Source organism: Anolis sagrei, chromosome 2 (genome assembly GCF_037176765.1).
Source record: "Anolis sagrei isolate rAnoSag1 chromosome 2, rAnoSag1.mat, whole genome shotgun sequence".
Classification (NCBI taxonomy): domain Eukaryota; kingdom Metazoa; phylum Chordata; class Lepidosauria; order Squamata; family Dactyloidae; genus Anolis; species Anolis sagrei.
Genome location: NC_090022.1, coordinates 176,403,236 through 176,418,526, shown reverse-complemented (window position 1 = coordinate 176,418,526; position 15,291 = coordinate 176,403,236). Strand labels below are relative to the sequence as shown.

General features: G+C 45.7%; 1 protein-coding gene across 1 annotated transcript in view; it reads right to left on the bottom strand.

Moving 5' to 3' along the window:
• Positions 1 to 14,492, bottom strand: part of L1CAM (L1 cell adhesion molecule) — a 214,721-nt gene extending 200,229 nt beyond the window's left edge. Inside the window, exon 1 of the mRNA XM_067464195.1 lies at positions 14,348 to 14,492. Within this exon, the coding sequence (XP_067320296.1) occupies positions 14,348 to 14,436 (89 nt within the window). The 5' untranslated portion in view covers positions 14,437 to 14,492. The remainder of the gene's footprint in view (positions 1 to 14,347) is intronic.
• Positions 14,493 to 15,291: the final 799 nt, after the last annotated feature.

The window sequence follows — 15,291 nt, the reverse complement described above, 5'->3', positions numbered from 1 at the left end:
GGTTATTTAATATTTAATGTTTATTTTACTTAAGTGATATTTGTCTTGACTGTTCTAATGTAGCACAAATTCTATGGAAAATCATACTACGTATTTTTGACATTAATATGGAAATCTGAAATATATACAGAAAGTTGTTGTAGGTTTTTTCGGGCTATATGGCCATGTTCTAAAGGCATTCTCTCCTGACGTTTCACCTGCATCTATGGCAAGCATCCTCAGAGGTAGTGAGGTCTTTGACAATACATCAAAACAATACATCAAAGCCTTCGACAATACATCAAGACCACATCTACCATTTTCAGATACAAAGGGCCTTTTTTCTGCTTAAGGTTCATACTCTACACAGGTTGAGAAGAGTGGGAGATCAGATTGGCAAATAGTCCAGTCTTTTGAAAGTCGTCCCTTTCCCTGTTCTCTTACATTAAACAGAGATGTGGGTGAATGGGCATCTAGGTTTCCAAACCCCAGGCTCTGTAAAGAAAGTGCAATAAATGTGCCTTCCTCTGGCAGGAAGAAAAAAGAAAAAGGTTCACGGGAGCTCTGCCAGAAGCAACACTTTCCATCTTCCATGTGATTCAAGGACACTGGGGAACAGATGGGTAGGGGGGATGGAGAATATGGTGGGAAGACAGCCTTTTCCTCTCTTCTCCCCTCCTCCTCCTCTGGGAATATATTCCTGCAGGTGCTGAGTGCCGGAAGGGAAGGGGATTCGAGACAGGCAAATAAGTAGGACAGAAATGGGACAGAGAGATGAGTCACCCTGTGTCAAGTTACAGGGCTAGACATACAGGTGCAGCCCAGGGGTGGATCTCTTGAATTGTGTGGGTACAATGGATGTGACAACCCATATTCAGGATAAACTCATCACCCTAGGCAGACCCGTAGCCAAGATTTTGATTCAGGGGGAGTTGAGTTTGATTCAGGGGGGTGAAAGAGGGTCTACCCTAACAAACCTTTTGTATCGTTACCCTAATACCCCCATACATATGGGATATACTGAGCATGGTGATCAGATCATGGTATGAATAAACATAACAGTTTAAATAATGTACCAGTAAGGCCTTCTTGCGGACCACCATGAGAATTTCGGGAGGGGGGAGCACTGAAGCACCTAGGCCAGCGTTTCTCAACCTGGGGTCAGGACCCCTGGAGGGATCGCGAGGGGGTGTCAGAGGGGTCACCAAAGGCCATCAGAAAATACAGTATTTTCTGTTGCTCATGGGTTTTCTGTGGGAAATTTGACCCAATTCTATCATTGGTGGGGTTCAGAATGCTCTTTGATTGTAGGTGAACTATACATCCCAGCAACTACACCTCTATAATGTCAAGGTCTATTTTCCCTAAACTCCACCAGGGTTCACATTTGGGCATATTGAGTGTTCATGCCACGTTTGGTCCAGATCCATCATTGTTTGAGTCCATAGTGCTCTCTGGATATAGGTGAACTACAACTCCAAAATTCAACGTCATGGCCACCAAAACCTTCCAGTATTTTCTGTTGGTCATGGGAGTTCTGTGTGCCAAGATCGGTTCAATTCCATCATTGGTGGAGTTCAGAATGCTCTTTGATTGTAGGTGAACTATAAATACCAGAGTACTGGTATGTGGAGTACTACTCCGCATGTTATCTGCTTCTCTCTTTTATCTAGTCTGAGTTTTAATTAGTTTTAATTAGTTATTTGCATTTTTGGTTGTGTTTTTGGTTCTCTTTATTGTAATTTGTTGATTGGGCCTGGCCCCATGTAAGCTGCTCCAAGTCCCCATAGAGGAGATGGTGGTGGCGTACAAGTAAAGATTGCGCCAGCTTGTGCGCCAGCTGCACCCGTACTTTGGGAAGTCTGACTTGGCCACAGTAGTCCACGCTCTGGTTACATCCCATATAGACTACTGCAATGCTCTCTATGTGGGGTTGCCTCTGAAGACTGCTCGGAAGCTTCAAATGGTCCAATGCCCGGCAGGATGCTAACAGCAGCGGCACTCAGGGAGCATACAACTCCTCTGTTGCAACAGCTCCACTGGCTGCCAATTTGCTACCGGGCACAATTCAAAGTGCTGGCTTTAGCCTATAAAGCCCTAAATGGTTCTGGCCTGACTTACCTGTCCGAACGCATCTCCTCCTATGAACCAGCTAGGACATTAAGAACATCTGGGGAGGTGCTGCTCTCAGTCCCGCCGGCATCACAAGCACACCTGGTGGGGACGAGAGACAGGGCCTTCTCAGTGGTGACCCCTCGGCTGTTGAACACCCTTCCTACAGATATCAGATCGCCCCCCTCCTTATTGGCATTTTGGAGGAAAGTGAAGACCTGGCTGTTCGAACAGGCATTCGATTAGGCAGTGTAATTGATTATAGGAACACAGAATAACGGATGATGAGACTGGATTCTGATTCTATTGATGAGACGTGAATGATTTGTTGTTATGCTATTGCTTTTAAATGTTCCCATGATTTTGTAATGTGTGTATTGAAAGTGTTGTTGTTAACCGCTTTGAGTTGCCTAAGGGCTGAGAAAAGCAGTATATAAATGAAATAAGTAAATAAGTAAATAAATAAATAAATTATTATTATTATTATTATACCAGCAACTACAACTCCCAAATGACAAAATCAACCCCCCCCCCCCAACCTCACCAGTATTCAAATTTGGGCATATTGGGTATTTGTGCCAAATTTGGTCCAGTGAACGAAAATGCATCCTGCATACCAGATATTTACATAACAGTAGCAAAATTACAGTTAGGAAGTAGCAACAAAAATAATTTTATGGTTGGGGGATCACCACAACATGAGGAACTGTATTAAGGGGTCACGGCATTAGAAATCATCCGGGCGTCCTCTGAGCAACTTCCTTGCAGACGGCCAATTCTCTCACACCAGAAGCGACTTGCAGTTTCTCAAGTCGCTCCTGACACGACAAAAAAATTAGGAAGGTTGAGAAAAACTACCCTAGACTATGGTTTAGCTGGATATGATTTATTTGAGAAAAAAACAAAACAAAATCCCAGCCTTCTTCTTCTATCCTATCCTATTTTTAAAAACTCTACTGAGAAAGAAGAGAATTCCTCGGCCTTCCTGCCCGCTATACAAGGACACAGGAACAATGCAGTCAACAGACAGAGGGGGAAATCATAGGAACAAAGGGTCCTTCGTGGAATAGACGGATCCAAGATCTAAGCAGCAAGAGCAGAGATGTTATGTAGGAGGGGAATAGGAGTGTCAAACAAAATGGGACAACATGCATGTGGAGGGGGTGACGGATCTGACAACACAGAGTGCCAAGGGTCAGGATAAAGGACGTTCCTAGAGATGGAAAGATTGGGCCTTGGTATTTCTCTCAGCCTTGCCGACGACCCTATTGACAAGTTGGATTGATGGGGAACATTCCAAACTATAATTCCCTGTTGCCCAGCAACGTATGGCGAGCTATGCGCTGTCCCCTCATCATGTGCCACAACTCCCACCTCAGACGGATTCCTCCTGTAAATCAATTGCCACCTGCTGCCCCCTCCTCCACGCACTCCCTCCCCTCTGAACATGCGCGCACACACACACACACACACACCATTGCCCATTGCCTCCTGTCAGGCCCTGGGAGACAGAGAGAAAGACTGCAGGCATCCCAGTCTAAAATAAAAAAGCAAATTATTGCTCTTGATATCAGAATTGTGTGTTTGGATATAATAGTCCCCCTGTTGTTGGCATGAGGCTGATGGAAGCGATAATTAAATAGCAATGACGCTAGCTAGCTAGCCAAACAATATAGCAAGTTTCCCCAACCACACAAAAAAGGTTAGCAAATGCTCCCCCCTTCCCCCATTTTTGAATATTTGAAAATCAAAATCATAGGCTTGTTCCAACGAAGCTTTCGGAATATTTAACTCCCCAGGAGACTATTGCTATTCACATTAATTTGCCCGGCTTTAGAGACTTACATCACCTCCCTGCAACGTCTCAGGGCACAAAATGCTTTTGATTTCCATTTATTTTCATAAATGTTCACTTGGCTACTGCCGGTCGTTTGCATGATGTGTGTGTGCGTGTGTGTGCATGTCGTATTCAATGGTCTCTGGTCGAACCATATCCAACAGACATCCCAAATTGTGGTATTGATGGTCAGCTGTCTAAGCATTTGGAGTCTTTTTGAGCTATTATGGGTTCGAATCCAGGTTCGAATCCAGGTTCGAATCCGGGGAGAGGCGGATGAGCTCCCTCTATAAGCTCCAGCTCCTCATGCGGGGACATGAGAGAAGCCCCCCACAAGGATGATAGAAACAACTAATCATCCAGGCTTCCCCTGGGCAATGTCCTTGCAGACGGCCAATTCTCTCACACCAGAAGCGACTTGCAGTTTCTCAAGTCACTCCTGACACGACAAAAAAAAAATGGGTTCAACCCCCAAATACTATATTTGGCTGCTTTGCCTTCTGGACTCTTGGACCACTTCCTTTTTCTGTTTTGCAAAATAAGATTAAGTGGATAGAGAAAGGAAAGAACATTAAATATTGGGTTGTTGTAGGTTTTTCCGGGCTATATAGCCATGTTCTAGAGGCATTCCCTCCTGACGTTTCGCCTGCATCTATGGCAAGCATCCTCAGAGGTCTCTGAGGATGCTTGCCATAGATGCAGGCGAAATGTCAGGAGAGAATGCCTCTAGAACATGGCCATATAGCCTGAAAAAACCTACAACAACCCAGTGAATCCAACCATGAAAGCCTTCGACAAAACATTAAATATTTCTAAACTCCCATCATTTATCCCATTTGGATAGCTTTTGGGTTGTTGTAGGTTTTTTCGGGCTATATGGCCATGGTCTAGAGGCATTTTCTCCTGACGTTTCACCTGCATCTATGGCAAGCATCCTCAGAGGTAGACTTAACACAAAGTCAATGCAGAATGCAGCAATAAGAGACATTCCCACTACAAATATTCTGGGATAGAGTTCCTAATAAGGAATGTATATCTGATAGGGGGGATCTATTCTGAAGCAAGAAAAATGCAAGAAGGAGGTGTCTTTGTATTGTCAAAAGCTTTCGTGGCCAGAATCACTGGGTTGCTGTAGGGTTTTTGGGCTGTATGGCCATGTTCTAGCAGAATTCTCTCCTGATCTCATCCGGTATATTCTTCTTCTTTTTTTTAAATTATTACCATCTGGCAGATGGTACAGGGTGACAAAGACAAGGACAAACAGACTGAAGGAGAGTTTTTATGCTAGAGCTGTGGCTATGTTGAATTCTGCTTTCGCACTGATGTGGCATTAGGGGCTGTGTGATGGTGATGGGGATATGGAGGGATGGATGTGTTGTTTTGTGATATGTGTGGGGTAAGGCATGTAATTTCTTCATGCAATAGCACAATCTATATAAATAAAAATGTAATGTTTGTTTGTGGGATTAACAGAACACAAAAACCACTGGACGAATTGACACCAAATTTGGACACAAGACACCTAACAACCCAATGGATGTCCTTCACTCCAAAAAATTGATTTCGTCATTTGGGAGTTGTAGTTGCTGGGATTTATAGTTCACCTACAATCAAAGAGCATTCTGAACCCCACCAACGATGTAATTGAACCAAACTTGGCACACAGAACTCCCATGACCAACAGAAAATACTGGAATGATTTGGTGGGTGGTGTCCTTTAGTTTTGGAGTTGTAGTTCACCTACATCCAGAGATACTGGAAGGGTTTGGTGGACATTGTCCTTTGGTTTTGGAGTTGTAGTTCACCTACATCCAGATCACTGTGGACTCAAACAATGATGGGTCTGGACCAAACTCTACACGAAGACTCAATATGCCCAAATGTGAGCACTGGTAGTGTTTGGGGAAAATAGAATCTTGACAGTCGGGAGTTGTAGTTACTGGGATTTATAGTTCACCTACAATCACAGAGCATTCTGAACCCCACCAATGATAGAATTGGGCCAAACCTCCCACACAGAACCCGCATGTGGGCCACAGCAACGTGTGGCAGGGGATGGCTAGTGACAAATAAAGCTATTCTTTTTCTTCTATTGTAGACATTTTACTTACAAAGTCAACTAAGAAAACCTGGGTCAACTTCTCCACAGGTCAACTTGAATACTGTACCTTAACCTCTCAACCTCTGAGGATACCTGCCATAGATGTAGGCGAATCGTCAGGAGAGAATGCTTCTAGAACATGGCCATACAGCCCAAAAAACCTACAGGAGGTGTCTTTCTGGTCCATTTCCTCCTTTTAATGCTTTAAAATATTGCACAGTCTTTTTAAAAAGCTGATGAAATGGAGCTAAACAAGGTTTTGTGCTTCCACGTTTTTTGTTGAGAAAATAATTTCCTGTACTTCATTGCCGCGAAAAGGGTAAAAGGGGCCTGTCCTTGATTGATCGTGAGAGCTCTGCCCCAAGGATGGCAATGAAATTAAAGAAAATATGTAAATATGTAAATTATATGAAAATGAGATAATTATACCTCATCCTCTGAATGAATAGACAGTGATTAGTAGAGGGGTTTAAAAAAAATAAGAAGTGGCAGCAGTATCAAGCTTGCTTGTTTGGAAGGATACAGTCTTCAAATTCGAAAATTATATGTCCTTCTCTTTCTATGTGAAATTATGCAACTGCATTTCACCCATGTTGAAAAGACCTCACATATTAATTATTTTTAAAAAGTGATTTGCCACATACATCCGACAATGAGGATTGGAGGGACGAAAAATATAGAAGTGGCAAATAGAATTACAGTTTTCCAAGGGCGCACACTCCCCTGTGATATGTTGCTTGGTCGTAATAAAGATATTGCCTAATTATGGTTATTTGATCTCCTGAGTCACTTATTTGTTTGTTTATTGTCATAATAAGCATGCTTTGGAAGTAGAATCACTTTCATACTACACAGTTTATAGACCTATGATTTAATTGCCTTAAATTCTGGGACTTGTAGTTTGGTCAAAGGCATCAAAGGACCTCTCTGATTGAGCATTCCCAATGCTCTTCCCAAAATGGCAACTCCCCAAATTCCATAGGACATGGGCATCGTAATTAAAGTGGAATTATAGTGTTATAATCGTATACTCAAAGAGCCCTTCTAGACAGGCCCTATAGCCCAGAATCTGATCCTGGGTTTTCTGCTTTAAACTGGATTATATGAGTCCACACTGCCAGATAATCTGGAATAAACAGAAAATCTGGGATCAGATCCTGGGATAAAGGGTGCGTCTGGAAGGACGAAATCCTCCAGGGATGAATTCTGGTTATGATCCTGATTGAGGTTGAGCATCCAGATACAAACAAATCATTTCATGTGTTCATGTACCCACTTTTTCCACACAGAGATGAATGCAATGCACACAAAGAGATGTATATAAGCACCACCGGGGTTCCCTAGACATCTTGTGCATGTTAATGGATGCACGTCAACTCTCCAACATAGACAGAGAAGTGTAACTACAATCCAGTTGGCTGGAAAACCCTTACATCTTGGGACACTCAATGTGCCAAACCCACTTCTCTACAAACAGAGCTTAGAAAAGCTACTTTGTTGGACTACATATGCCCAGAATCTCCAGGCCAAAAAAAAATCATAATTTTAGCTTGAGGAGGAGACAGGCTTATAACATGAACATATTACCATAGGTAGCATCTAGTATTCCATGCAGGCATGTAGCCGGGAGGGGGGGGGGGGCTTGAGGGGCTTCACCCCCCCCCCCCCGAAATTCTCATAGTGGTTCGCGAAAAGGCCTTACTGGTGCATTATTTAAACTGTTATGTTTATTCATATCATGATCTGATCACCATACTCAATATATCCCATATGCATGGGGGTATTGGGGTAATGATACAAAAGGTTTGCTAGGCTAGACCCTCTTTCACCCAGACTCAGCCCCCCCCGAAACTCAGCCCCCCCTCGAACCCCCCCTGAAAAAAAATCAGCCCCCCCCCCCCCCCCCCGAAATGAAATCCTGGCTACGGGCCTGATTCCATGCCAACATTTGGTTTGGGCATTGGGTGATACCCTTTGGAGACCAGGGTTCAAATTTCTGCTCAGCCATGGAACCTACTGGATGACTTTGGAAAAGTCACACTTTCTCAGCCTTGAAGGAAACTAAAGGCACCCCCCCCCCACCCCCCCACCCCCCACCCCCCAGAATCATAGAATCATAGCATTGGAAGAGACCTCATGGGCCATCCAGTCCAACCCCATTCTGCCAAGAAGCAGGAATATTGTGTTCAAAGCACCCCCGACAGATAGCCATCCAGCCTCTGTTTAAAAGTTTCCAAAGAAGGAGCCTCCACCACACTCCTGCGCAGAGAGTTCCACTGCTGAACGGTTCTCACAGTCAGGAAGTTCTTCCTAATGCTTGGATGGAATCTTTCTTGTAGTTTGAAGTCATTGCTCCGCGTCCTAGTCCAGAAAACAAGCCTGCTCCCTCCTTCCTATGACTTCCTCTCACATATTTATACATGGCTATCATGTCTCCTCTCATCCTTCTCTTCTTCAGGCTAAACATGCCCAGCTCTTTAAGCCGCTCCTCATAGGGCTTGATCTCCAGACCCTTGATCATTTTAGTCGCCCTCCTCTGGACACATTCCAGCTTGTCAATATCTCACTTCAATTGTGGTACCCAGAATTGGACACAATATTCCAGGTGTATGAATAAACCTTGCCAAGAAGACTATGTAGTAAGTTCATTTTAGGATTGCCATAAGTCACCAATGTATTGAAGGGACATAACAACCACAATCCACTACAGGCAGCACACAGACCAACATCCTGGAATGAGAAGCAAAACAGGGCACAGGGAAACAAAGGCCATCAGGCATGAATGTCTAACTCTCCTACACGCATGAGTTCATTTTAAAGCACATGTGTCTTGGCTCATCTGTGACTTGGCAAGTCAAGAAAACCAAGGAGTGGACAATAAGATTTTTTTTTTGTTGTGTCAGGAGCAACTTGAGAAACTGCAAGTTGCTACTGGTATGAGAGAATCGGCCCTCTGCAAGGACGTTGCCTAGGAGATGCCCAGATGTTTTGATGTTTTACCATGTTTGTGGGAGGCTTCTCTCATGTCCCCGCATAAGGAGCTGGAGCTGATAGAGGGAGCTCATTAGCGCTCTCCCCAGATTCGAACCTGCGACCTGTCTGTCTTCAGTCCTGCCAGCACAGGGGCTTAACCCACTGAGCCACCGGGGGCAATAAAATAATAAATACTTTACTAGGTGCAGATCTGGCTTCTTTGGACCACTGAAATGTCCTGAGTCTTCACCAACTTTTTCTCAAGCAGAGATTTTATTCAAACTAAGATCTGTTGGTAATGCAATGCCCACAGAGTACATGGCACTAAGAAGCCACCTTGTGCAAGAAGATATCTGGAACTTTTTCACTTTATGGAAATTTGCCACAGTGGCTCTGTGCCCCACCACCTCCCCACTCTTCCCACATATCATATACACCAGGGGTCCTCAAACTTTTTAAACAGAGGGCCAGGTCACAGCCCCCCAAACTGTTGGAGGGCCGGAATATAATTTGGAAAAAAATATGAATGAATTCCTATGCATACTGCACACATCTTATTTGTAGTGCAAAAAGCACTTAAAACAATACAATAATTAAAATGAAGAACAATTTTAACAAATATATTCGTTTTTAACAAGTATTTCAATGGGAAGTGTGGGCCTGCTTTTGGCTGATGAATTGTTTGGGTTTTTTTTGGTCACGTCAAGAGCGACATGAGAAACTGCAAGTCGCTTCTGGTGTGAGAGAATTGGCCGTCTGCAAGGACGTTGCCCACGGGATGCCTGGATGATTTGATGGGATTTTTTATCATCCTTGTGGGAGGCTTCTCTCATGTCCCCGCATGAGGAGCTAGAGTTGATAGAGGGAGCTCATCCACCTCTCCCAAATTCGAACCTGTGACCTGTCGGTCTTCAGTCCTGCCGGCACAGGGGTTTAACCCACTGCGCCACCAGGGGCTCCAGCTGATGAGATAGGATTGTTGTTGATGATGATGATGATGATGATGATGATGTGTGCTTTCAACCCATTTCAGACTTAGGTTGACCCTGAGCAAGGGCCGGGTAAATGACCTTGGAGGGCCGTATCTGGCCCTCAGGCCTTAGTTTGAGGACCCCTGGTGTAGTCCAATGACAAAGGGCCACACCATCCCTACCCCTGACTTGAGATACGCACCCACACTACCTCCTTTCCCACCTCTCTCCTCGCAAAGCAGACATATAGACAAACAGTACACATAGGCGCAAAGAAGCAACACATGAACACACATCCCAAAAATAACGGTTTACAAACCTTTCCTTATATCAAGTATGACTATGCCCTACATAATGGTTTAGAAGCAGCATCCCTTGCCACACAGCTTGCACACAACATTCAAGGGGCCACACCTTTGCCGACACCCCAGCAGTCCTAGAAGCCTCCACTTGTTACACACACACCGGGAGATTACTCACTGGCACATGTTTGTAGTGCTCCTCACACACATAAAACCCAGCAAAGCATTGCAGAACTCAAAATCCAGCAGCATTTATAACAGTCACAATCTCTCTCTCAAGACCTCCAAAGCAGAGGAAGGCTTCCCCCTCCCAGCTGTCACCTCCCTCACGGAGCAACCTGTCATCATCCTTACAACCAGTTTCAAAAGGCCTTCTGTGGAGGCAAGAGATGCCCGCAACCCTTCGAGGCTGAAAGGAGAAATGGCTGTGTGCTCTGCGAGCCTTGGCAGCTCAAACCCACCCACCCCACATAGCATGTCAGCATAGGACTAAGATGAACTACTTGCTGCTTTTTTCTGCTCTCCTTCTTCCCCCAAGGCAGGCCATTATCATCAGCATCATCACTCTCAAAACCATCATGTCAGACGACACGGAGATGCCACTGAAATCTATAAGTATGTGGGCAATTTCAATAGAAATGAGGAAACCGAATAAAATCTGGTATTAAAAAACACCAGAATCAAGACAGTAAATAAAGAATAGCACCCAGCAACAGGAGGATTCCAGACAGCAAGCAATCAAGGGCCAGTCAACACTTCCCAAACAAAGGATGCCTCCAGGAAACAACACTGATTGACTCTGCAACTGCAATGCTACTCAATACTAATCAAGCTTGCCAATTGCAACACTTACACTTGCTTCAAACAGACAAGGGTTCTTTCCCCACCCTAGACAGTCCTATACACACACACACTCCACTTGCCTCATTTCCAACAAACCTCTGAGGATGCCTGCCACAGATGCAGGTGAAACATCAGGAAAGAATGCTACTGAAAATGTATTGTTGAAGTATTTCATGGCTGGAATCACTGGGTTGTTGTGGGTTTTTCAGGCTATTCCACCTGAACATTAGGAAGAACTTCCTGACTGTGAAAGCCATTCAGCGGTGGAACTCTCTGCCCCGGAGTGTGGTGGAGGCTCCTTCTCTGGAAGCTTTTAAACAGAGGCTGGAGGGCCATCTGTCGGGGGTGTTTTGAATGCAATTTTCTTGCTTCTTGGCAGGGGGTTGGACTGGATGGCCCATGAGGTCTCTTCCAACTCTTTGATTCTAACCATAATGTCAGACTACACAGAGAAGCCAATAAAATCCACAAGCATGTGGGCAATTTCAATAGAAATTGTTGGTCCTCCTAGGGCCCTTCGACACACCCATATAACCCAGAATATCAAGACAGAATAACCCACAACATCTTGTTGAAGGCTTTCATGGCTGGAATCAATGGGTCGTTGTAGGTTTTTCGGACTGTATGGCCATGTTCTAGAAGCATTCTCTCCTGATGTTTCACCTGCATCTATGGCAAGCATCTTCAGAGGTTGTGGGGTCTCTGAAGATGCTTGCCATAGATCTAGGCAAAATGTCAGGAGGGAATGCTTCTAGAACATGGCCATATAGCCCGAAAAACCTACAACAACCCAATGCTACTGAAACATGGCCATACAGCCCAAAAAACTCACAGCAATCCAATCATCATCTTCTTCTCTTCCTTCTCTTTGCTGATTTTCCAGATCTCCAGAGAAGGCTAAAGATCTTGTAAAACTACAGTTCTCATGATTCCAAGGAAGTGAGCCTTGGCAGTTAGTGGTGCAGCAAATTACATTCATGGTACAGTGTAGATGCCCCCCAGGACTGATCCTATTTATCTTCCAAGATCAGATAGGATCTGGCGACTTTAGTATATTATTGCATTAACTTCATGCAAGCAATTAATCTATTGATGACAGAGGGACTTGGTGGTATCTCATTAATGGAGTGTTTTCAGGAACAGCCTCTTCCATAAATATATATATACACAATCAAAGCAGCCCCAACAGAGGTTGTGAGGTCTCTGAAGCTGCTTCCCATAGATGGAGGCGAAACGTCAGCAGAGAATGCTTCTAGAACATGGCCATATAGCCCGAAAATCCTACAAAAACCCACAATGTATTATTGAAGGCTTTAATGGCCGGAATCACTGGGTTGTTGTAGGTTTTTTCGGGCTATATGGCCATGTTCTAGAAGCATTCTCTCCTGACGTTTCGCCTGCAGCTATGGCAAGCATCCTCAGAGGTTGTGAGTTCTCTGAAGATGCTTGAGAAAATGCTTCTAGAACATGGTCATATAACCCAAAAAACCTACAACAACCCAATGCTACTGAAACATGGCCATACAGCCCAAAAAACTCACAGCAACCCAATCATCATCATCTCCTTCTCTTTGCTGATCCTCCAGATCTCCAGAGAAGGCTGGTAAAGACCTTGTAAAACTACAGTTCTCATGATTCCAAGGAAGTGAGACTTTGTACAGTATAGATGCCCCCCAGGACGGATCCTTTTTATCTTCCAAGATGAGATAGGATCTGGTGACTTTAGGATATTCTTGCATTAACTTCATGGAAGCAATTAATCTATTGATTGCAGAGGTTCTGAGGTCTCTGAAGATATTTTTTTGGTCGCGTCAGGAGCGACTTGAGAGACTGCAAGTCGCTCCTGGTGTGAGAGAATTGGCCATCTGCAAGGACATTGCCCAGGGGACGCCCAGAAGATTTGATGTTTTTAGCATCCTTGTGGGAGGCTTCTCTCATGTCCCCACATGAGGAGCTGGAGCTGACAGAGGGAGCTCATCCGCACTCTCTCCAAATTCGAACCTGCAACCTGTCGGTCTTAAGTCCTGCCAGCACAGGGATTGACCAGATGATTTGATGTGTTTATCATCCTTGTGGGAGGCTCCTCTCATGTCCCCGCATGAGGAGCTGGAGCTGATAGATGGAGCTCATCTGCCTCTCCCCGGATTTGAACCTGTGACCTGTCAGTCTTCAGTCCTGCCGGCACAGGGGTTTAACCCAGTGTGCCACCGGGGGTTCCGGGGACTCCGAAGATGCTTGCCATAGATGCAGGTGAAATGTCAGGAGAGAATGCTTCTAAAACATGGCCATATAGCCCGAAAAACCTACAACAACCCACAATGTCTGCTTTGAACTGGGTTATCCGAATGGGAGGCTTCTCTCATGTCCCCGCATGAGGAGCTGGAGCTGATAGATGGAGCTCATCTGCCTCTCCCCGGATTTGAACCTGTGACCTGTCGGTCTGCAGTCCTGCCGGCACCGGGGTTTAACCCAGTGTGCCACCGGGGGCTCTGGGGGCTCCGAAGATGCTTGCCATAGATGCAGGCGAAATGTCAGGAGAGAGTGCTTCCAGAACATGGCCATATAGCCCAAAAAACCTACAACAACCCACACTGTCTGCTTTGAACTGGGTTATCTGAGTCCACACCAGTTCAAAGCAGATAATGTGGGATTTCCTGTGTGGAAAGGGCCCTAGATTTCCAGATGACATCAATGGCCTCAGGCCCATCTCCAAGCGCCACACCCTTTTCAGGCTCCTTCTATGACCACAACGCCACAACACTTATCGGATCCCTCTCCACCTTTGTCGGAACACGGGTTGGCGCCTTCACACACGCATACACACACGTGTAACCCCCTCCCTTCTTCCTCTTATCTCTCATGAGGAAGCCGCAGAGCCCTCGCCCCACCCGAGATGCCCAAAAGGATGGAAGCAGGCAGGCAAGGAGGGAGGGAGGGACAACTTCATTCCCTGGGTCGCAATTCCAAACCAAAACGTTGCGGGGATGTCCCTCTCAAAGGTGGGGTTTGTGACCCCCATTTTGGCACATTGAGAAAAATGGCAGAGCGTGACAATAGACCCCCACGATGGGGTGGGATGGAAAAACCAGGGCGTGGGACGTGTCCCCCATCCTTGGGTCCGGGGAAGGTCCGGCGAGGCTCTCCCTCTTTCTTTCTTTCCCTCCCTCTCTCCCTCTATCTCTATCTCTCTCTCTCTGTCTCTCCCATTGAGCCGCTTGCCTGCCTTACCTGAGCCTCTGCTCGCCCCCCAACCGGCTTCCTTGGCTGCCTCTCCGGCTGCTGCTGCTGATGCTGCAGAGGAACTGATCGATGTGACATAATCGGCGGCTGGAGCGGCGGAGAATCCCCTCCTTCTCTCCCTCCTTCTCTCCCTCCCTCCCTCGGACCCCGCCCTTCCCCACCCCTTCTTCCCGTCTCATCCAACACCCACCCTTCTCCTTCTCTTCGCCTTCTCCTCTCCTCCTCCCCTTAGACACAAGAAGGTGGGGAAAAGGTGGAAAGGAGCGAGGGGTGTGTGTGTGTGCATGTAGGGAAACGCCCGCTCTCTATACATACACACACAGAGAGAAAAACCCGGGTTTTGAAAAGAGACACAAGAAGAGATGGAGGAAGAAGAAGAGGTGGCCGAGATTTTGGGAAAGCATGAAAGCCATAGACTCCTTGGACGAAACTGATTACTTCCCTAGATCTAGACACTATTCTCCAATTTTGGCCCGCATCAATAGGAGTAGTGTCTAGATCTAAGGAAGTCATGCTACCCCGTTATTCCACCTTGGTTAGACCCAGAGGCAGCCCTAGGTAATTTTAAACTGTAAGCAAACAGTATTTTGCCCCCCCCCCCCATCATTGATATATATTTTCTGTTTGTCGTGGGAGTTCTATGTGCCATATTTGGTTCAATTCCATCATTGGTGGAGTTCAGAATCCTGTTTGATTGTAGGTGAACTATACATCCCAGTAACTATACTTGCCGCACTTGCTCCCTTGCCTGGCCTGCTTTGGGTCTGGAGGCGTACCTGAAGACCCCGGCGTGTGCACCAAAAGTCACCTCTTCTCCTGACTTTCTCCTCAGCCATTGGGACCAAGAGAGAGAGAGAGAGAGGTGGAGATGCCCACCTTTCCTGAAGGTAGGCGCAAAAACAAAGGAGGGAGCGGAGGTGGGAGATACCTCCA